The sequence below is a fragment of the Thrips palmi genome, unplaced genomic scaffold (genome assembly GCF_012932325.1).
Source record: "Thrips palmi isolate BJ-2018 unplaced genomic scaffold, TpBJ-2018v1 HiC_scaffold_18, whole genome shotgun sequence".
NCBI classification, from domain to species: domain Eukaryota; kingdom Metazoa; phylum Arthropoda; class Insecta; order Thysanoptera; family Thripidae; genus Thrips; species Thrips palmi.
This window is the reverse complement of record NW_023144627.1, coordinates 17,474,175-17,494,719: the sequence shown is the minus strand read 5'-3', so window position 1 is coordinate 17,494,719 and position 20,545 is coordinate 17,474,175. Positions and strand designations below refer to the sequence as shown.

The following is a 20,545-nucleotide window of genomic DNA, read 5'->3' as shown; positions in this document are numbered from 1 at the left end:
CAGCCTAGCAGTGCCCCTGCAAACTGATTCCGAGAGCCGCTTGCGCCGCTCGGCCTCGCGCTCGCACCTCTACGGGACTTCGCGTGAGTGCAAGAGAGGCCGAGCGACGAAAACGACTCTCGGAATCAGTGTTTGCTGCAACCACCGATCACCGCGCGAGCGAGCGAGCGACCTGAACGCGCGGCCATCGAAATTGGATTAATTCGCCCTGGCGTCGTCGCCGGCCTTCCTGGGCTGTTGCACTGGCAGGCACTGGCAGACACTGCACTGCACTGCCCCACGCCTACCTCAGCGGCCGCGCGCCGCGCGTCCCCCGTCTGGTTTTACCCAGTTACCCCGTGCCCGCCGCCCCGCCCCGCCCCGCCGCCCGCTGCGTCGCGCCGCGTCGCGTCTGGTGTCGGCAAGTCGCTGAGGTCAACGCGGTGTATAGGCCATCAGGCCAGCCAGCTGACTGATTCCGAGAGTCCTTTACGTCGCTCCGTCTCTCTCGCATTCATCGGGCGCGCCGTATGGATGCGAGAGAGACGGAGCGACGAAAGCGACTCTCGGAATCAGTCTACAGGCCAGCCAGGCCAGCCTTCCCACTCGGCCAATGCGGCGGCGCGGATCCAGTGGAAAAAGGGGGGGGGGCAACAGGACAATAATTTTGCCCTGAAAGGTTGACCCCCCATGCAAAAACAGCTTGTACCCCTTCCCACAGTGGGCCAGAAGACCGGTGGAGGCGGACAAAACTCTATACGCGTTTTGAGCTCGAGTCGATGAATGGGACTCGAACCGAGCGTGTGACCCCACCAATGGATTCCTCGTTCGGAGAGCAATCCATTGGTTGGTTCGCACGTTCGATTCGAGGCCTGTATAGCGACTCTGGAGCTCAAAACGCGTTCTAGAATTTTGTCCGCCTCCACCGGCCTTCTGGCCCACTGTGCTCCCCCAGGCAGGGCCCTGGATCCGCCACTGGCTCGCACGTGCGTCGCGGCGGCGGCGGCGCGATGGGCCGCCAACCCGAAGCGCAACACAACGCAACGAAACGCGTCAAACGCGCTGACCGTAGAGGCCGCGCCACAGCCAAGCACTGCAGCACCGCCCTCGGCCGCCCTCGTGACAATGACGCACTTCTTGCAGGAAACGTCACTCTGCGGGCCGCCGCCTGATTCCGCGCTCCGCGTTCTCGTCGCCCTGTCTCTCTCGCACCCATACGGCCATACGGGGCGCCGCGTGAGTGCGAGAGAGACAGGGCGACGGCGACCTTCGACCTCCCCGCCGCGGTCGAGCAAGCGCAGCAAGCACAGCAAGCCGAGCTGGCGAAGGGCGGCCGTTTTGCCGTTTTGGCGGGCGAACCCGCCGCCGGCCACGCCACCGGGAAGCTCCAGGGTCTGTCGTCACGGTGACAAGGTGGCTCGGGAATGACGCGTGCCGCAGACTGTTTCCGAGGGTCGTTTTCGTCGCTCTGCCTCTGTCGCACTCGTGAGGCGACCCGTACAGGTGCGAGAGAGACAGAGCGACGAAAACGACCCTCGGAATCAGTCTGCAGGTGGCTGCGTCGCCGCCGAGGTGGTGACGTAGGCCTTCTCCAGGAAGAGCGTCGCCCTTCGGGAAGTTGGGTGAAGGGCTACACACGTTGCGCTATCGACACTTGCAGTCAAAGGCCACACTAGGTAGAGTAGAGTCATGTGTGTGATGTCACTTTTTCTGTAATGACTTGCGCGGTTTTATCAGATGATTGTCGACATGCGCCGTTAGGTACACTCTCTGGCATCCAAACAGTTGCCGTTAGAGACGCCGTGGGAACAAGTTCAAAAGAGGCGGCAGCTTTCGAGGATTCCAAAAAGGTAAAAATGTCATGTTGTCAAAATTTTGACATGCGTCGTCCCGATGTCAGGTACAAAGTGCTACTACGAACCGGCCGGCTCCGGATCCTCCCTAGGTCGTGGCGCGAGCGAGCAGCGCTCTCAAGGTGGCTCTTGAGTGGCCAATGCCACTTAGCGACAATTTGAGACAAGCCTGGCGAAGCCTGGTCCCTGGCCCTGCACCCCCTCCGCCTGCCGGAACTCGTGCACCATGCCGAAAGTCGTCTTCGTCGCTCTGTCTCTCTCGCACCGACACGCAACGACGCATGAGTGCGAGAGAGACAGAGCGACCAAGACTCTCGGAATCAGTCTGCGGGCCAGCTGCAAACAGACCCGCTGATGGCAAGGATGAGCGCCATTGAGTTCTTTATACGCGGACCACGGCGCTCGCGAGACACCCCCGGGACGCCGCCGACGCCGCCAGTTAGGACGCCGTCAAGCAGAGCGCGGAGCACGCCGCCGACGGCCAGGACGCCGTCAAGCAGAGCGCGGAGAACGCCGCCGACGTCAAGATGCAGATCCTCGACCCAAAGGTACCCGGTCGCGCAGCCAATCACAGCGCGTTCCCAAACTCTTTCATTCAGTTCAATGAAAATGGACCTCTTCCTCGACATGCAGGCCCTGTTCCACTGGGCCGACTACCTGGTGCTGGCGCTCACCCTGGGCATCTCGCTGCTCGTCGGCCTCTACTATGGCTGCTTCGGCACCAAGCAGAAGACGGACCTGGAGTACCTCCTGGCCAACCGCCAGATGAAGACCATCCCGGTGGCCATCTCCTTGATCGCAGGGTTGGTGTTTCGAGTGTTTTCCCAGCCAGGATGTCGAAATTGATCGATATCTTTCGAATCGCCTGTGACTTTCTCTTCAACTAGGACGTCGAAACTGATCGATATCTAACGAATCACCCGAGGCTTTCCTTACAATCAGTATCACTTTCGATTTCGACGTGGAATTGAAATAATCAAAGCCGATATAAAAATCGATGCTCATTCGATAACGGCTCTGAAACCACTACCGATATCGATCCGTTTCGGTATCCTATGGCTGGGTCGTCCTCTTCTGGAGTTGTTGTTCTGAACGGCACTCTGACTGCGTCCTCAGCTTCATCTCGGGCATCACGCTCCTGGGAACGCCGGCTGACATCTACAGCTACGGCACCCAGTACTTCGCCATCGTCATCGGCATCTTCTTCATGGCCTTCGCCATCAGCTACTTGTACATCCCCGTTTTCGTGAACCTGGGGGTGCGGTCTTCTTTCGAGGTAAGACGGGTGGACATTATTTTGTGAGGGGCTACAACTTGAACCTGAGTAATAGAGCTAGGTAGGAAACTCGTTGACGTGTCGTAATCTTCTGCAGTACCTGAACGTCCGTTTCAACGACAATGCCGTGAGGACGCTATCTGCTGTTATTTTCCTCCTAGACGCGGTGAGAAATCGAATGAGGCCAATGGTGAATTAAAATTACGCAGCCTGCGTAACTCTTTTCATATTTTTATTTTTTTCAGATTCTCACCATCCCACTTTACGTGTATGTGCCATGCCTTGCGCTCGAGCAAGGTAGGTGGAGACGTTATTTCAAAGGTCCCGTACCTGTTCTCATGAGACCACGTGCATAATTGATGTTTTTCCGCACTTTTTTCTCCAGTGACCGGATATCCTCGAAACTGGATCGCCCTCATCGTCATGATCGTCACCGTCACTTACACCACCCTGGTACAGTGGAAAACGCGCGTATCGATGCGACATTTTCAACACAAAACAAATCACGGGACGGTTTTTTTAAATTAATCTTTTTTTTTGCAGGGTGGGTTGAAGGCCGTGATTTGGACTGACGCCATCCAGATGGTCATCTTTTGCCTCCCCCTGATCATCATTGCCGTCCTGGGCACCATCGCCGTCGGCGGCTGGCACGTCGTCTGGGAGGAAGCCGCCAAGGGAGGCAGGCTCGAGTTTTTCAAGTAACGTGTCCGAGGTTCAAATCTCCCGAATTTACTCCTTATTTTTTTCTTCCATAAAGCAACGCTTCCTGTTGCAGCATGAATCCCAGCCCGTTCGAGAGAACGTCCTTCTTCGCCGCCATCATCGGGGGCTTCTTCCACTGGACGGGGTACAACGCCGTGAACCAGACTTGCGTGCAGCGGTACCTGTCCGTGCCCACCCTTAGGGCGGCCCGCACGTAAGTTCTAACACACACACACACATACACACACACAGTGGGGACGAGGACAAGTGACCACCCCCTTGACACCTAGCTACGTAACCGACTGACTGTTCCTTGTGCAGCACGGCGTACATCTTCATGGTGGGCGTGATCGGCATCATCACCTTCTGCACCTACATCGGGCTCGTCATGTTCGCCTACTTCCGCGACTGCGATCCGCTCGCCGCCCACGTGAGTCAAGGACTGAGGGAGGACTGTTAAAGTGTCGGAAATTGAATATTCGTGACTTTGGGCAGCCACTGCGTCAAATTTAGTTGCGGTCATAGGCCTTCCTCGACGCCTTTTTATTCTGAAGACCCTACTCTTTCATGCCCTGCCTCGGGAAGGCTTTGACCGCTGATAATTTGGGAGCAGTGGTCTCGCAAAAATGGTCAAAAAGTTAATGAATGTCAGAAAATCACCGTTTTTGCTGACTTTGAGCGGTCACTGCATCCAATTTAGGTGCGGTCAAAGGCCTCCCTCGACGCCTCACTATTCTGAAGACCCTACTCTTTTATGCCCCGCCTCGGGAAGGCTTTGACCGCTGATAGTTTGGGAGCAGTGGTCTCGCAAAAATGGTCAAGAGTGATTGAATCCCCGAAAGTATGATTGTCATTTCATTGGATGATGTTGATTACTTCACTGATTACCAACTAAACGTGCAATGATTATCTTGAGTTGGGTACCCCTTGTCCACGACTCCCTCACCAAGCCTTTCTTTCCCTCCCCAGCTGGTGGCCACCAGCGACCAGATCGTGCCGCTGTTCGTCATGAAGGTCGAGGAGGGCCTGCACGGGCTGCCTGGCCTCTTCATGGCCGGCGTCCTCAGCGCCGCGCTCTCCTCCATCTCCGTGGCCCTCAACTCGTCGGCCGGCGTCGTCCTGGACGACCTGTACCGGCCCTTCATCAAGAACGACATCTCGGAGCTCAAGGGCGCCATCTTCGCCAAGGTGGCCTGCGTCATCCTGGGCGTGCTGTGCACCGGGCTCACCATGGCCATGTCCGGGCTGCAGTACATGATCCAGGTCAGACACTGAACAGTGGTAGAGCTGAAGCGTACTTTTACGCCTCTCTTCGCTCGGCTTCGATTGCAGTTATGCCAGAATCCTTTGCAATGTCGCCGATTTTGCGTTTCCCAGGTGGCGATGACTCTGATGGGCATCGCTGCGGGCACTCAGTTCGGCATCACGTCGCTCGGCATGTTCAACCCGTACGCCAACTGGAAGGTGAGAGTGTGCGGGCGCAGCACGGCACAGTGGGCCAGAAGACCGGCGCAGGCGAACAAAACTCTAGACGCGTTTTGAGCTCCAGAGTCGCTAAACAGGACGATGTTGCTTGTTGCAGGGCGCGCTGACCGGCGGCATCGCCTCACTCGTCGTCATGGGCTGGATCTCGGTGGGCAACGAGATCATGTCCATCGAGGGCCGCCTCAACTACCCGGCCCTGCCCGTCAACGTGAGCGGCTGCGTGCCTCCACTGGCGCCCGTGGTCATGCCTACCATGGAGTGAGTACAGACCGTCGCTCTTAAACTGCTTATCCAAGTCAATGCTGCACACTTGCAAATCGACCACTCCCTGACCTAAGCTGTAACGTGTCGACCAACAAACACTTGACAGCCTCAATCAATGGTTGAACAGAGCGCAGGCAGGACACGGAGTGGTCGACACTTGCAGGCGTAGGACAGTACAGCAGTGTTGTCTCATTGTTGTCTGGCCTGGCGGTGAAATGTCGAAGTGCTTCGCGGTGCTGACGGTGTGCTGACGGTGTCCTCCCTGCCGCAGCCCCACGGTGCTGCCCATCTACAAGCTGTCCTTCCTGTACGTGGCGCTGTGCGGCTGGATCATCGTCATGGTGGTCGGCTCGGTCGTGTCCTTGATGACGGGCTCCACCGACGTGGACGCGCTGGACTCCAACACCCTCACGCCGCCGGTGGCCAAGTGGCACCGGAAGAGGCAGGCCTCCAGGAAGGCGGCCAGCTTGAGCTCGGAGCGGCTCGACCGCATCAGTATCAGCACGCTCAGCGTCACGGGCAACTACAAGCAGGCCTAGACCCTCGCCCAGACCGGGGCCCAGACCCGCACTCGACAAGCCGCTATGAAGAGTTCCTGACCCTTTGGTTACTTTTGTTCTTCACTCGTCGCCGACTGAAATTGAACCCATTGGAGACGCCATTTCGATTTCAGGGTGGAAATAAAACCATAGTACAAACGACTGACACACAAACAAGGCCTCCTCGATGTCGACGACCGATCCAAGCAGTCTGGGCGGGCTCCCGAATCCGAGACGGACAGACGTAAGGTCACGGCGACGACCTGCAAAGTCACACGGGAAAGGACCGTGGCGGATCGCGGCGACCAGACTGATTCAGCGAATTGGTTATCTCTCTCGCACCTACACGGGACGCCCCGTGCCGTGAGTGCGAGGGAGAGGGTGACGACGCGACTCTCAGAACGAGCCACCTGGTGGACACGCACCCAGCGAGTGGTTAGCTTCCCGGACGACTCGTCCGTTCGATAGGTCGATAGGTACTTTCGTAATGAAACGGCGCGTATCGGCACTCGAGGCGCGTAATCTCGATGGACTCTCCGCTGAGAATCCGAACAGGACGAGATTTGAGGCCGTGATAGCGTGATAAGGCGGAGAGCGGCCGAGCGCCGGCAGCGCGGGCAACCCATTGCGCAGCGCCGCCGGACAAGTGGCGCGCTGCAGCAGGAGGCTGTGGGTCTGTGGGGCATGACGGGCATGACTAAGAGGTGACTCGGATCGCCAGAGTGACGTTCGAGACTGTCTGGTCGAAACCTCGTTATCGGGCACACGCAGCGGCAAGGCTTGCATTACGAGGTAAAATCAAACAAATCCCACAGAGGATTCTCTGATACGGCCAAAAACAGTGAGTGCGTCAACCGTGAATCACAAAAAACAACACTTTCTCTCTTCACAGTCGCGCCTCTCAATTTGTACAATGACTCATGGTTATCACAGCAGAGCAGACCCGATGGGACCACGTAATTCGAAAACTAAAGTCCTTTCGGCCGCCATCGGGTATGAAGGCAAGAAATAAATTAAAGATTTCCCTCATTGGATCGCAGTCCTTGCATCGGCCGTTGCCGAGGCCACCACTGGCCAATCACACGCGTCTTCGCGGCAGCACGGCATGCCAGTCTACTTGTTCTTCTTCCTGATGTCCTCCTGCGACCGGGCGGGCGCGGACGTCCGCAGCAGCACGCCGAGCAGCTTCTTGAAGACGAAGACGACCAGGATGACGGCGGCCAGCGCGCAGGCCAGCACGTCCAGCAGCAGGTACTCGTGGAGCGCCATGTCGGCGCCGAGGGGTCGCAGGTGCGGCGCGCCGTGGTTGCGGACCACGTACTCGGTCCACCAGATGGCCTCGTCCATGGCCTGCCGCGGCCGGTCGCGGAACAGCGCCGCCACCTCGCGCGCCCGCTGCCGGTACCTGTCATCAGCGGAACGGCCAATCAAAACCCGCCAATTTCGAACATTCCGCGGTGTCCGCGCTGAGCGAGCCGCGAAAGACGCAGCGAGTCCCTGGTTCGACGGACTGACTCACTTGGGCTTCTCGGTGAGCTCCCTCAGCACGGCCAGCGTGCTGTCCAGGGTGGCGCTGCGGATGTCCAGGCGGCCCGCCACGCCCAGCGACTTGTACAGCTCCGTGTTGGCGAACTGGTCGGCGAACAGCGGGATGCCCAGCATGGGCACGCCCGCCTGCAGCGCCTCCAGCGTGCCCATCAGGCCGCCGTGGGTCATGAAGAGCACGGTGTTGGGGTGGCCTGGAGGACGGTGGTGGCGTTAGCGGGGGCACAGTGGGCCAGACGACCGGTGGAGGCGGTCAATGTCGGGCGCGTTTTGAGCTACGCAGGCTACTCACTGAGGATGGCCATCTGCGGCAGCCACGCGCTGACGCGCACGTTGGGCGGCAGGGCCACGTTGTCCGTCTCGAACTTCCAGAGCACGCGCTGCGGCAGCTTGGCGAAGGCGCCCAGCAGCGCGTCCCGCTTCTCCACGGGCAGCGAGTCAGACCTCATCATGGAGCCCAGCGAGAAGAAGATGACGCCGTGCTTGGCCTCGTCCATCCACTTCTTGAGCTCGGGCTCCAGCGAGTTCGGCGGGGCGGGCTGCACAGAGGATTGCAGACATTGGTCGTGACGGGAGTACGATGGGTTGCCGACGGGCACGGCGTTGGGCGAGCTGGGTCGCCACTCGGGGCTTGGGACACACACTCCAACGAGCAGTGTGACCTGGACCCACCTTGATGTGCAGGCCGCCGACGTGCACGATGTTGGGCGTGACGGGCCTGGCGGCGTGGATGCTCACGTGCCGGTTCAGCAGCATCAGGCTCGTGTTCTTGATGAGCTCGGCGACGGGCGGCACGCCCTCGCCCAGGAACTCCCGGACCACGGCGTCACTCGGGTCGTTCATGATGGTCTGCGGGAGGAGGCTGGTGAGGTAGCGCACAGTGGGCCAGAAGACCGGTGGAGGCGGCCAAAACTCTAGACACGTTTTGAGCTCCAGAGTAGCTAAACAGGACTCGAACCGCACGTGTGACCCCACCAATGGATTCCCCAGTCGGAGAGCAGTCCATTGGTGGGGTCACACGTTCGGTTCGAGTCCAATTTAGCGATTCCGGAGTCCCACCCCCCCGTCTTCTGACCTGGCCCATTGTGTGGCAAAAGCACCTTAGGCCAAAGCTCTGCGAGTCCTACCTTGTGCAGCCACTTGATGTACGCGGTGGTGCAGGTGTTGATGAACCTCTGCCACAGGTTCATGGAAGAGGTGTACCCCGTGAACACGTTGACGAGGTACGACGGGTTGTCGACCGAGCCGAACCGCTCGTGCATGAACGCCACGTCGGGCGCGGAGGACATGCTGATGAGGGGCAGCTTCATCTTGTAGGCCACCGCGGCCCAGCAGTCGGACCCGAAGATCTCCGTGAACACGACGTCGAACTTGCCGTAGCCCCCGTTCATGAGCCGATCGAACTCCGGCAGGCTAAACACCTGCAATGGGTTATCTGTTGAATCGCTAGGCCCGGGCAAGGTGCGTGACTGGTAAAACTGAAGACTGGCCTCGAGCGTGGATTAGAAATTCGTCTTCACGTGTGAATAGACGGGAGAGGAGCTAAAAGGGGTAGTACGCTTGAAGCCAAGCGTAGCAACCACTACCTTTAAAGAAAAGCGTAAAAGTAGGCTTCAGTACGCACAGTGGGCCAGAAGACCGCCGGTGGCGAGATCTCTAGACGCGGTTTGAGCTCCCAAGTCGCCAAACAGGACTCGAACCGAAAGCGACTCTGGAGATCAAAATGCGTCTAGAGTTTTGGCCGCCTGCACCGGTCTTCTGGGCCACTGTGCAGTGTTGCTTTAGGAGGCGAGTGCACTACCTGCCTGCACAGGTTGGGCCCGGAGAAGCTCGCCATGCGGTGCATGGACTGCCACATGGCCTGGCCCGGGATGACGGTGGATGAGCTCGAGACTTTGTCGAAGGAGAAGGTGTTGATCAGCGACGGGGCGCCCTCGGCCGTGTTGATGTCCGTCAGGTTGGCGAGCGGCGTCTTGCGCGGGAAGGGGCTGAACACGACCACCTCGTGGCCCCGCTCGGCCATCGTCTCCATCATGGCCTGGAAGAGGAGCGTGTGAGAAACGCGAGCGCCACAGTGAGCCGAGACCGGCGCAGGTGGCCAAAACTCTAGACCCGTTTTCAACAGCCGAGTCACTTAATGGGGCTCGAACCAAACAAGTGACCCCACCAATGGATTGCTCTCCGAACGAGGAATCCATTGGTGGGGCCACACGTTCCTTTCGAGTCCAGTTTAGCGACTCTGGAGCTCAAAACGCGTCTTGGGTTTTGTCCGCCAGCGCTGGTCTGCCGGCCCACTGTGCGCGCGGTCCGCGGCCATTCAAACTCTTCGCCGGGAAGAGCAACGAGAGCGGCGACGTGCCCCACCCCGCGCCACGACGTGGAGGCCCGCAAGGCAACCGAAGGCCGAAGGCCAAGCAAGCCGACCGGCCGACCGACCTACCTTGAAGAAAATGTTGTGGCTGTGGGCGGGCAACGGGAACAAGCCCAGGACGCGGAGGGCCTCGGCGGGGCCGGGGCCGCCCAAGGGGCCGGCGGCCGCCAGCCAGCAGCACGCCGCCAGCAACGTGAACCAGGGCCTCATCGCGGACGCGGTGCGGGCGCAGTGCAGACGCCGTGTGTCGACAAACCGACAAACGGTGCTGTTCGGTGGAGAGCGCCCGAGTGCCAGGCAGTCCTTATCTCGATTCAATCACGCTGGTCACCGTGTGCCGCGGCCTGCCGTGATTGCGTTGACAGACTCTGACGAGACGCACTCAGTTAGGCGGGCCCATCTCATTAATCAGCCTCCTGGGCGGGCAGATAGAGCGCACAGTGAATAGACCATTCTAATCGTAGGCGAGTGAAGCAGCACTTTTGCTTGGTAGAAGTTAGGGAGAATATTTTACAGTCAATACAACATATTTTCAGTGAACATATGGACTCTAAATGCCCGAAATGAGTCTTTTGTGATTCTTCTTGTTCTTCACTCGGCCACGACTAGAATGGCCTATCAAATGATGATCTCATCATCAAATCAACATCAGCACCAGGGAGAAGCACCGTCGATCAATAGGTCGTGTGATTTGAGCAGCGCTTGACGTTTGACAGCGCTAGACGCTTGACAGCATTTCACGTTTGACAGCGTTTGACGCAGTTAAGCTCTGTAGGTGTTCAGTTCATGTTCAAGTCAATGTCAGAAAGCTCAGCCCGGCCTGACCGGGCTTCGTCTTCAAACGCCTGTGCTGCCGGGGAAGGCTTCCCACGGGGCACCGGTGTCGAAAGGGTGGCCTACCTCAGCCTGCGCCGTAGGCAACTTCTCGACAGAAAGCCCTGAGTGCGAGAGAGACAGGAGGGCGACGCACAGTGCGCCAGAAGACCGTCGAAGGCGGCCAAAATTCTAGACGCGTTTTGAGCCCCAGAGTCGCTAAACAGGACCCGAACCAAACGTGTGACCACACCAATGGATTCCTCGTTCGGAGAGCAATCCATTGGTGGAGTCACACGTTCAGTTCGAGTTCCATTTAGCGACTCTGGAGCTCAAAATGCGCCATGAGTTTTGGCCGCCTCCACCGGTCTTCCGGAAGCACGCCTTCTGCTGTGCCCGTGGAATACGTCAGACTCACCGGCGGCATGGCGGAGTCGGCATTCTCGCGGACGGGTGTCCTGGGTGTCCGAGTGCGCCAAGCTGGCCGGCCAGACTATTACTGGTCCCCCTGGCCCCCGACGCTAGACGCTACGGGACGGGGCACTACTGAACTACTAGGGGGCCGGGCCCCTCTCCGCCGCCACGCTTCGCCGCCACTCGCGCTGCAGACCGATTCCCAGAGTCGTTTTCGTCGCTGTCTTTCCCGTAGGGGACACCCGACACCCCGTGTGTGCGAGAGAGACAGAGCGACGAAAACGACTCTCGGAATCAGTCTACTGACCCTGAGGCGGCGGTTATATTGACCGCGGCGACGGGCGCGTGGACGTCGCGTGGGATGCTTGGTGCTTCCGAATGCTGACAGCCGGCTCTTCACTCTCTCCCTCACTCTGCCCCGCGATAGCCGGCAACCCGCGCGGCAGCGGAGTACGCCACATTTCAACCCCCTTCCCCCTCCCCCGATATTTCCGCACTTCACTACCAATGCGCGTCCTGGACTCATTTCCAATGCAATGCTTACCTCCCGACCCCCCACGAATTTCAAAGTCATCGGGCTTCGAAAAAAAAAAAAAAAACAGAAAAAAAACAAGTACCAACATGAGAGCATAGGGCGAATGAGGGCGGAATTTCTTCAGTGCCAAGTGCAAGTCCGTTCAAAATAGAGTGACTGAACGGCAGCGACGAACTAGCATCGTGGATCGCATGACCACGTGTAAACAAGTCGCAAGAGGTGATTGTTCTGATAAACTTTTGTTTCAAAATAAAAGACCAAGTGTTGTGCGGTTCGTTGGATTTCTCATAGTGGGCGAAGTGGCTGGTGACGAGTAAAGGTCTGTCCGTCCGTCTTCGTCTTCTGTCTGCTCAGCTGGTGCTGTCCGCTCCGCCGCTCCGCTCGCGTGCATGCTCACTGGCCGGTAATCTTTTTAATCTTGCTTGGGAACAACTTCCCTCTATCGCTGCCATTCGTTTGTTTACGCCGGTGAGCTCACTCAGTTGCCAAAGAGTGCCCCCGGGCTCTGTCAGCACCCGTCCGTCATCTACGGTAATGTAAGTACCTTGCTACCCTGGCGCAGCCTGGTGTGGGTGGTGTAGGGAGTGTGGGGATGATGACATAGGGGTATGACATGATGTCTTTTCAAAGGAATCTTTCAGCAGGTATATTTACCTCATTCTTGTATCTTTGTCTTTGGCAGTATGCCCAGCACAATGAGCGGTGAAGGATACCTTCAACGGAAAGTTGGCTTTGCGACAGCAGCCATCCATGGAGGAAACGAGCCGGAGAAATGGAACTGTCGAGCTGTGGTGCCAGGTATTTTCACCTCGACCACCTACAAGCAGGACGCCCCAGCCGAGCACAGAGTATGTTAAATTTCTTGAACATTGGGTGGTATCTTGGTTTTAAGTTAACTTTCGATATGCTCATGTTCTGTCATGTATCCAGGGGTATGAGTATGCAAGGAGCAACAATCCAACCCGTGAGGCTGCAGAGCAGTGCCTGGCAGCAATAGAGGGAGCGAAGCATTGCATGACTTTTGCCTCGGGCCTTGGTGCCACTACAGCACTTGCAGGCCTGCTGAACCAAGGGGACCACATGGTTGCCATGGATGACCTTTACGGAGGCACCTATCGTTATTTCAGCAAAGTCTTGAGTCGGATGGGTGTGGAAATTTCATTTGTTGATGCTCGAGACCCGGCCAAAGTTGCATCTGCAATGCGGCCTAACACCAAGGTGAGTTACAATTTTCTTTCTCCACTCATTTTAAGAATTCTTGTAATTTATTTATGCTTTTCTTTTCTCAGATGGTGTGGATTGAGACACCAACTAATCCACTCCTAAAAGTTGCAGACATCCAAGCTGTCTGTAAAGTTGCCCATAGCCAGCAAGGTGTTATAGTTGTTGTGGACAATACATTTTTCACATGCTACAACCAAGTAAGTTTCTTATCCCCTTATTCTGTAATCAAGCTAACTATGTGTCTTCTAATTAATCATCTTGTTCTAGAAACCTTTGACTTTGGGTGCGGACATTGTAATGTATTCCCTTACTAAATATATGAATGGGCACAGCGATGTGATCATGGGAGCTGCCCTCATGAATGATGATAAGCTGCATGAAAGTTTGAGATTTTTGCAAAATGGTTTGTTCAGTTTTGAAAAAAAGATTTATGTGTTTTAAATTTGGAATAGCACTTATCCTTTTTCTTTGAACCCTGTATTTCAGCCATGGGTATTGTCCCTTCGCCTTTTGATTGCTCCCAATTAAATCGCAGCTTGAAGACTCTTCCTTTGCGAATGGAAAGACACATGAATAATGGGTTGTTAGTTGGTCAGTATTTGGAGAAGCACCCACTTGTTGAGAAAGTACTTCATCCAGGTATTAATTTCTGTTATTTCTGTTATGTTGGCGCATCTTATAAGTTGCAATTACATTTGCTCTCTTTCTGGATTCACAGGTCTTCCATCTCATCCCCAACATGACCTAATCAAAAAACAGTGCTATGGTGTGAGTGGCATGTTGTCATTTTACATTAAAGGAGGCCTGCAAGAAAGTAGAAAATTTTTGAGCTCTTTGAAAGTGTTTACCCTGGCTGAAAGTCTTGGAGGATATGAATCACTTGCTGAACTGCCGTAAGTACACACTTGCCAGCTTGTCAGCTCACCTTGTTAACCATGTTCAGTCATTAATTTTTTTTTTCTACCTTTTTTTAAATCTCCAGATCAGTTATGACCCATGCATCTATTCCACCAGAACAACGAGCCGAACTTGGTATCACAGACAGCTTGATCCGATTGTCAGTTGGGTTGGAGGATGCTGAAGACCTCATTGCTGATTTGGAACAGGCTCTGAAAGCTGCAGTATCCAAATAAATAAAACTGAATGTAATCATCCATATAATGTTTCTATCAAATACATAATATATTAACATTATTTTTGAAAACAAGCCCAGCATTTATTTTTTAATACAACCATGCAGAGAACCTGAAGCGCATGATGTTTTCTACAGTCTTTCAGTTATAAATCAAAACAAGGTACAATAAAATTCATGAAGCCTGGTAATGACAGGTAGCACCATAAATTAATACTGATTTGGACATGTGACTATTTATTCTGATGGAGTAGATTGAGGCTTAGTAAGACGTTTGGCACCACGATTGGGAGGTCCTTTGGGTTTGGCAAATTTGGGGCGGTGAAGACACTTCTTAGGATGGATCTCATCAAGCAAGAATTCCTCAGTGAGCTCTGCTCCAGAATCAATTTCCAGCTGTAATAGATAACACGGTCAGGAAAAAACTTTCTTTCTCCTCAAAATTATGAATAAAGAGTTTAAGACTTTCAAATCATTTACCTTCTTAGTTACAACTAATCCAATATTTTGCTCAATATCACTTAGCAATGGTGCTTTACAGCTTGAATACAGCATTCTCTCCTTGATGGAGCAGGAATATCCAGGCATTGAATAGATAAATACTAGGAAAGAACATTTGAAAAGGTTAATTACAAATCATTTCCTTAAATTTATAAAAATTACCAATTACTCCAACAACACCTACCAACAGATTCCAAATAATCTCCTTCATGTGTATGTTTGAAGTTGTACAGGTGATAACGAGCACTGTCAGAAGGAACTTTAGACGGAAGTTTGTCTACACTCACATCTCCAGCACTGACGAGGTGAATTCTTTCCTCGTCAAGATCTATAATGTTGTAAAAAAAGGTAGTCAGCAGACCTGTTAAATATTGTAAAAGTAAAAACAAACAAACAAAACACACATACCTATCCGGAGTTGAACATAACCATGGCGCTTATCCGCCATTCGAATGACAGCCTGACGGGCGTCATCAGTCATAGGAAATGCCACACCTCCAAGAGTCTGCTGTCTGGTATCAACCCCGACATTGGCTGCAACACTTCTTTCAGAGCGACGAAGCTCAGCCAATTCTTCTTCACGAGATGTGAGTGGAGCAGGTGCACTCTCATTTTTTTTGTGTTTCCGGAAACCACTCAATGTAATGTCCTCCTAGAATTAGATGGTTTTAAGATTTAAATTTTAGTTTCGCATAAACAAACTTAAATTATATACATGATAAAACTAGACTCAATAGTGCTGACAAATAATACTAAATGTACCTTAACTGTCCCATGGAGCTCCTCCTTAATTTGTCCACTACCAAACTCTTGCTTTAGAGTTGCCTTAGTGGATGCGTACAACATTTTGTGACGAACAGGAGCATCATCAGGGGACCAACTGATCAACATCCAGTAGTATGCTCCAGTACTGTCTTTTGTGTCCAATCTGCCATCAAAATTTAACGTTCACGTAAAATAATTATGATAAAAGGACTTTGACATTCGAGTCAAGAGTTAATACCTGTAGAGGAGGAAGCACGGCATGGATTCTGATGTGAGAGGAACGACAAGCTTGTCATAATCATCTTCCCAAGTTCCTTTGGCATTCTCATGGGCGGCCAGAACTAGTTGCTCTAAGATAAGAAAATTATTTTGTTTGTTAGAGTAAAATCTAAAGAGAACCACTCAGCTTGGAATAGACCGAAAACTAACAGTTTCACCGTGTGCTTAAGTCGGGACGTACCATTTTCAATTGATATTTTGAAGACTCGTATGTTTCCATCCCTGCACTTTCCAAAGAAAGTCTTCAATTCTTGGTTAGCTGAAGAAAAGATAACATAATTTAAAACATATAAGGAAAGGATTGAATAACTTGTATCAAGGGAAAAACTGAAGAAGAGTAATACCTTTAATTCCGGTTTGATGCGACATTCTGAGTCAGAGGTCTCAGAGATAAACCAGAGATAGATATTTAAGTATCTACTTTAGGCACTCAAAGAACTATTTTATGAAATCAGTTCTTAGCAGAACACTTTTACCGTTCCATTGGAATTTTGAATAGAATTTTACTTATCCAAACGTGGAGTGGAAAAGGGACAGTAAAGAAATCTTTTCCTTTGATTGTTCCTACAAGTTTTGAAGAACAGTGATGATGTTGACAGTTAGGGAAGGTTATGTTTCGCCCAACGCAGACAAACACTCAAAGGAAAAGGGGGAGGAGGAGGTGGGAGGAGGGGGCGAAGACACTTTCTCTTTCTATATTTCGGATGTACAATTTCTCATCATGAGAGCTCTTCCAGCCACAAACCGCAAAGCCGCTTAGTTTGAAACTGATTTCCCTCTTGACACGATCCTGCTTCAACTTTTAATTTTTATTGCCCTTCTCTCTCACTCATTATGGTCGATTGTGTTGTGAATGATATCAGTACTTTTCTATCACCTCCAGTTCAACGTTTACTTGTTGATTCAAGGGAAGATCATCTAACCTCTAGTTACAATGGTTCAGGTTCAGTGACATCTCACTTGACATTTAATTGGGATGTAGTTTCTACTAACTTTGACACATTGTTAGAATTTTCTGGTTAGTGAGGAAAAAAAAATTTGCAGTTTGTCCCAAGTTACTTGTGATGGCATACACCTGTCTGTTTCTTTTTTAGATCATGATGGCGACCAGCAGAGGTATCGTCAAGTTTGCGAGGAATTATGGCCTCTTATCAAAGAATGTGGAAGAAAAGTGCAGGAATGTGTGTCAATCCCAGTTCACCTTTTAGAATGGACTAGTAGCATTGGAGACATCCAACATTGTTTCACTCAAATGCAAAAGAAAAAGTGTTCCATTATCCCTCTGAAAATATCTTTACACTTGTCCTCTATACTGGAACATTCTCTGGGAAATGTAAGCTTTGTTAAGTACGGTTTTTACCCGCGCATATTATATTTCTGTTGTTAATTCTGCTGCCTTTTTTTAGGTCTTTAAACTTAAAGAAAAAAATGTTCCATTTCTTCTGAGGGACTTACTGAGTTCAACTGAACTCATGGGTATTTTTGGCGAACTGCCCGTTAGTTTTGGGTGTCTCAAAATTTCTATCTAAATCCAGTTTCTTTGTTTTAAGATCACATTTATTTTTCAGATGTTGGTCGCAAGGGCTCTTCTTGGATCCCCTTTGGGTTTCAATTTAAGGAATATTTGTTGGCATGGTTTCCCCGCCCCAGAAGAGATTTGCATGAGTTTGGCTGCTGCACTTTTGGTATTAATCACTTCGTTTGGAGAGCTATTGAGTATTGCAGACATCTCCTCTATTCCTTGCCGCCTTAAAGTAAGATAAGTGTTCATTTAACTGTAAATAATGTGGTGTGATGGTTGTGTTATTCTTTTTTTGGTCATTTGCTGATTTTAGATTGGAAAGAATACATGGGCTTGCTACCTGCCCACCTTTGAAAGCTTGGACTTCCCTAAATTGAAGCATAATTGCAGTGAAGTTACTGCTATACTCGAGAATGTTGACAGCATCCCTTCAACTCATCAGTCTTACTGGACCTCATCATTTAATTTTTTATGTACTGGCTCTAATGGAGAGTGCCTTCTGTTACTTCTGCCGGCCCTTGAGCATACTCTACGATGTGCTTATTGCTCAGTAAATGAATGTCCTCAACGTATGCTGGTAGCTGAGCAACATGTTCTCTACACCACAATGGATGAAATTTTGGACCAATACTTTATGAAATCAGAAAGTGTTAAAACTGAGAACCGCCTACCGTCCCTTCTTGGCAATAAGCTCATGGAAATGTTACTGGATATGTTTAGTAGCTTTGGCGGGCCACGAATTCGTGATAAATTGAGCCACGGAGAATGCATTTTAGAAGAGATTCCAGCAATTGTTGCTAATCATCTCTTTTGCATATCATTACTGGTGTTACTAAAGCTAGGACATACAACCTCAATTGACCTCAGTACTTCTTTGTTTAAAATGGAAGAAGAATACATTGCCAAGTTTCACTCAATATCTCTTTTGAAATATGAAGCATTCACTGTGACAGATCAGCTCAAAGCTTTTCATATCTATTTCAAACCAGATTTAATTAGTTCTGAAGTATTAAATTTTCAGACAAGTTTGTGTGCTCAAGTTTTAAAGTTTCCAAATTGTCACCAAAGTAGTGATATAGATAGTCTAATTGAATCATGTTTGAAGCAGCCAGTGATAACACTTTTCAGAAACAAATCAGACCTAGGACACATATCTACATTGAGAAAAATAGTTACTGCTGTTCATGAAGCATGCAAAAATTGCCTTGGTGCTTTAGAGAATCGTCAAAACTGCCTTAATCAGCATGCCCTCAGGTCTCGGCAGAGAACATCCTTCTTTAGAATGTTGGACTTCATGCCCTCATTCCAAGTAGTTGTGAAATGCCTTGTATTGACAGTTCTCTTTCAACTATTGATCCTTCCTCATATGATTGTAAAGTAAGCACTACTTGCAATTTTCATTATTATTACTGAGGGGTTCTTACTCACCAAAGTCTTGTTTGTTACAGCTCAAAATTCATCAAGAGCATGCAACAATACGCTGATAACATGTCATCACTGTCCTGTTCCGAGAAAAATAGGTGGACTGAGATGCAGGAGAAAACAACCTGCTTTTGCCTTCATTCCGTTCATCTTCTCGACAAAACACTCGAAACTAATTTGCTTCAGGCTGAAACTTTAAGGAACTTAACTAACCAAGAAGAACAACTTGCGACAGTTGACTAAATTAAGATAGAAAACAAGTGGATGAAAATTAAAGAGGTATTTGTATCTGAATGTGATAATTTAATATATACATTGCACAATGCCATACAAATGGGGGTATATTGTCATAATGTACATGTTACAAAGATCAATGAAAAGCTTCAACTCACACATGATAACATAAAGAGATCTACAAATAATAAATATAGATATTAGGATATATCTGTTAAATATCACCTCATTAGAAATTGATTTTCAAGCTATGGGAAACAAAACAGATGGTGAAACTAAATACAAATTACAAAGCGAAGTTTTAACATCGCATGACAATTAGCAACATGATGAATTTCAACAAATTTCAAAGTTTGTTACAAAGAATAAATCATACTGGAACTATGTACAGTTTGGGATTATTTCTACATGAAATCTACAATCAATTTTCATATTTAGCACACATAAAAACAAAATTACAATTTTTTTTTAAATTTCTTAATGACAATTACTTTACGAACTGTGGTCAGTTTTCAATCTTTTGCTTCCTGGTTCACTGCTTTGAGAATTTGAGTCTTCTGAAAATCCAAGCTGAGCTGTGAAATCTGTAGGGCCTTGAGAGTCACTTACCATAGAAAATGCTGGGGGAAACCATTAAAATGTTGCATTAAATAAATTAAATATTGAGTAAAGAGTTAGGTAAAAGCAACTTACATGTGTTAGAATCTTCAGCTAACCCAAAGTTAGAATTTGATGCCTCCACTGCAGGCCGCTTGGTAGGATTGTTTTCTTTGTTTGAGTGCCCAACTCCCTTCTTTTTCTAGAAATAAATAAAATTGAACACAAGATAAAATTACAGTCTCGCTAAAAAAAAACAACCATGCAGCAAGATAGCTTAGAACAAAATTAAAAGAACTGCGACAAAATATAGGCTGGATATTTAAGTTCTCCAAAGCAAAGGTAGGGAGGTAAAGACCATCTGTACCTGATCCATGGTAATAACTGGGACCCACTTGAAGATCTTCATTGTTGTGTCTCCAATGGTTACCCATTTCTTTTCCCTGTAAATGAAGGAAAAATAAAACTTAAAATACTGTGCTATGATAAACCTATGGAATTTATAACCCAAAGTAGGCCTTAAATATATAGAAAGTGCAAAGACTGGCTAGGAGTCATAAGGAGTACGAAGCAAAAAAAACAACACCAAAACAAACTGTCCATAGCTACACAATCAAAATGTACTCATTCAAGATAAGAATTGGTAAGGAGAGACTGAACCATTCAAATGTTCCACACAAGAAAGGAAAATGAGACAAATAATTGGAGTTACAATAAATTCCATTCATAAGCGCTTGGGTACGCCATCGCAGATGAACTTACCAGTGTCTAACCTTATCCACAACCTGCATCACCCGTTTAATGTCATCTTTGGCTCGGCTTCGAGTTTCAGCTCGTACGGACCTCGACATCATGTTCTTGTGAGGCAACTAGTTGGAAAAGGACAGCGCCGTTCGATGAACAATCAGTCAAATTCCAAAATTGGAAGCACGAACCGACCGAAAGTTAGGTTGTGTTTACGATTTTGTTGTGAAGGAGAGAAAATATGGCCGCCAGCGTGCAGTGTAGGTAATTGTATCTTGCTCTTTGTGACAAACGCTGTGAGTTGACCAACTTCATCGTTTCTTGAACTATTGCGTTGGGTGAAAAAATA

The 20,545-nt window shown here is 50.5% G+C and overlaps 6 protein-coding genes across 7 annotated transcripts; 3 read left to right on the top strand and 3 right to left on the bottom strand.

The window, feature by feature from the left end:
• Positions 1-2,218: 2,218 nt before the first annotated feature.
• On the top strand, positions 2,219-6,666 carry LOC117645417 (sodium-coupled monocarboxylate transporter 1-like). The gene is made up of 13 exons (XM_034385610.1): positions 2,219-2,380; positions 2,466-2,635; positions 2,949-3,108; positions 3,206-3,274; positions 3,354-3,405; positions 3,494-3,561; positions 3,652-3,806; positions 3,884-4,024; positions 4,132-4,240; positions 4,780-5,073; positions 5,188-5,274; positions 5,393-5,553; positions 5,831-6,666. Exons 1-13 carry the CDS (start codon positions 2,360-2,362, stop codon positions 6,096-6,098), a joined length of 1,755 nt encoding a protein of 584 aa, XP_034241501.1. The 5' UTR covers positions 2,219-2,359; the 3' UTR covers positions 6,099-6,666.
• Positions 6,667-6,908: 242 nt separating this feature from the next.
• LOC117645418 (UDP-glucuronosyltransferase 2B15-like) lies at positions 6,909-11,400 on the bottom strand. Its single transcript, XM_034385611.1, has 8 exons — positions 11,246-11,400; positions 10,084-10,430; positions 9,445-9,681; positions 8,771-9,064; positions 8,316-8,492; positions 7,936-8,182; positions 7,618-7,837; positions 6,909-7,503 (listed from the first exon to the last, which is right to left on the bottom strand). Exons 2-8 carry the CDS (start codon positions 10,222-10,224, stop codon positions 7,212-7,214), a joined length of 1,608 nt encoding a protein of 535 aa, XP_034241502.1. The 5' UTR covers positions 10,225-10,430; positions 11,246-11,400; the 3' UTR covers positions 6,909-7,211.
• A 693-nt stretch (positions 11,401-12,093) lies between these two features.
• LOC117645419 (cystathionine gamma-lyase) lies at positions 12,094-14,207 on the top strand. Its single transcript, XM_034385612.1, has 8 exons — positions 12,094-12,312; positions 12,459-12,624; positions 12,707-12,994; positions 13,066-13,197; positions 13,268-13,403; positions 13,487-13,639; positions 13,719-13,893; positions 13,983-14,207. Exons 2-8 carry the CDS (start codon positions 12,460-12,462, stop codon positions 14,131-14,133), a joined length of 1,200 nt encoding a protein of 399 aa, XP_034241503.1. The 5' UTR covers positions 12,094-12,312; position 12,459; the 3' UTR covers positions 14,134-14,207.
• Positions 14,208-14,320: 113 nt separating this feature from the next.
• Positions 14,321-16,307, bottom strand: LOC117645420 (twinfilin). Its single transcript, XM_034385613.1, has 8 exons — positions 16,022-16,307; positions 15,859-15,936; positions 15,637-15,748; positions 15,396-15,561; positions 15,042-15,285; positions 14,818-14,961; positions 14,613-14,734; positions 14,321-14,528 (listed from the first exon to the last, which is right to left on the bottom strand). The coding sequence occupies exons 1-8, from the start codon at positions 16,044-16,046 to the stop codon at positions 14,370-14,372; spliced, it is 1,050 nt and encodes a 349-aa protein (XP_034241504.1). The 5' UTR covers positions 16,047-16,307; the 3' UTR covers positions 14,321-14,369.
• Positions 16,308-16,389: 82 nt separating this feature from the next.
• Positions 16,390-18,915, top strand: LOC117645416 (endoplasmic reticulum membrane-associated RNA degradation protein-like). 2 transcript variants are annotated; one of them, XM_034385608.1, is made up of 6 exons: positions 16,390-16,695; positions 16,772-17,010; positions 17,084-17,173; positions 17,246-17,431; positions 17,513-18,576; positions 18,648-18,915. In XM_034385608.1, exons 1-6 carry the CDS (start codon positions 16,512-16,514, stop codon positions 18,862-18,864), a joined length of 1,980 nt encoding a protein of 659 aa, XP_034241499.1. In that variant the 5' UTR covers positions 16,390-16,511; the 3' UTR covers positions 18,865-18,915. The 2 variants fall into 2 exon arrangements, with proteins under 2 accessions (XP_034241499.1, XP_034241500.1); XM_034385609.1 differs by lacking the exon at positions 17,084-17,173.
• Positions 18,904-20,535, bottom strand: LOC117645421 (B-cell CLL/lymphoma 7 protein family member B). Its single transcript, XM_034385615.1, has 4 exons — positions 20,215-20,535; positions 19,820-19,895; positions 19,549-19,654; positions 18,904-19,475 (listed from the first exon to the last, which is right to left on the bottom strand). The coding sequence occupies exons 1-4, from the start codon at positions 20,304-20,306 to the stop codon at positions 19,348-19,350; spliced, it is 402 nt and encodes a 133-aa protein (XP_034241506.1). The 5' UTR covers positions 20,307-20,535; the 3' UTR covers positions 18,904-19,347.
• Positions 20,536-20,545: the final 10 nt, after the last annotated feature.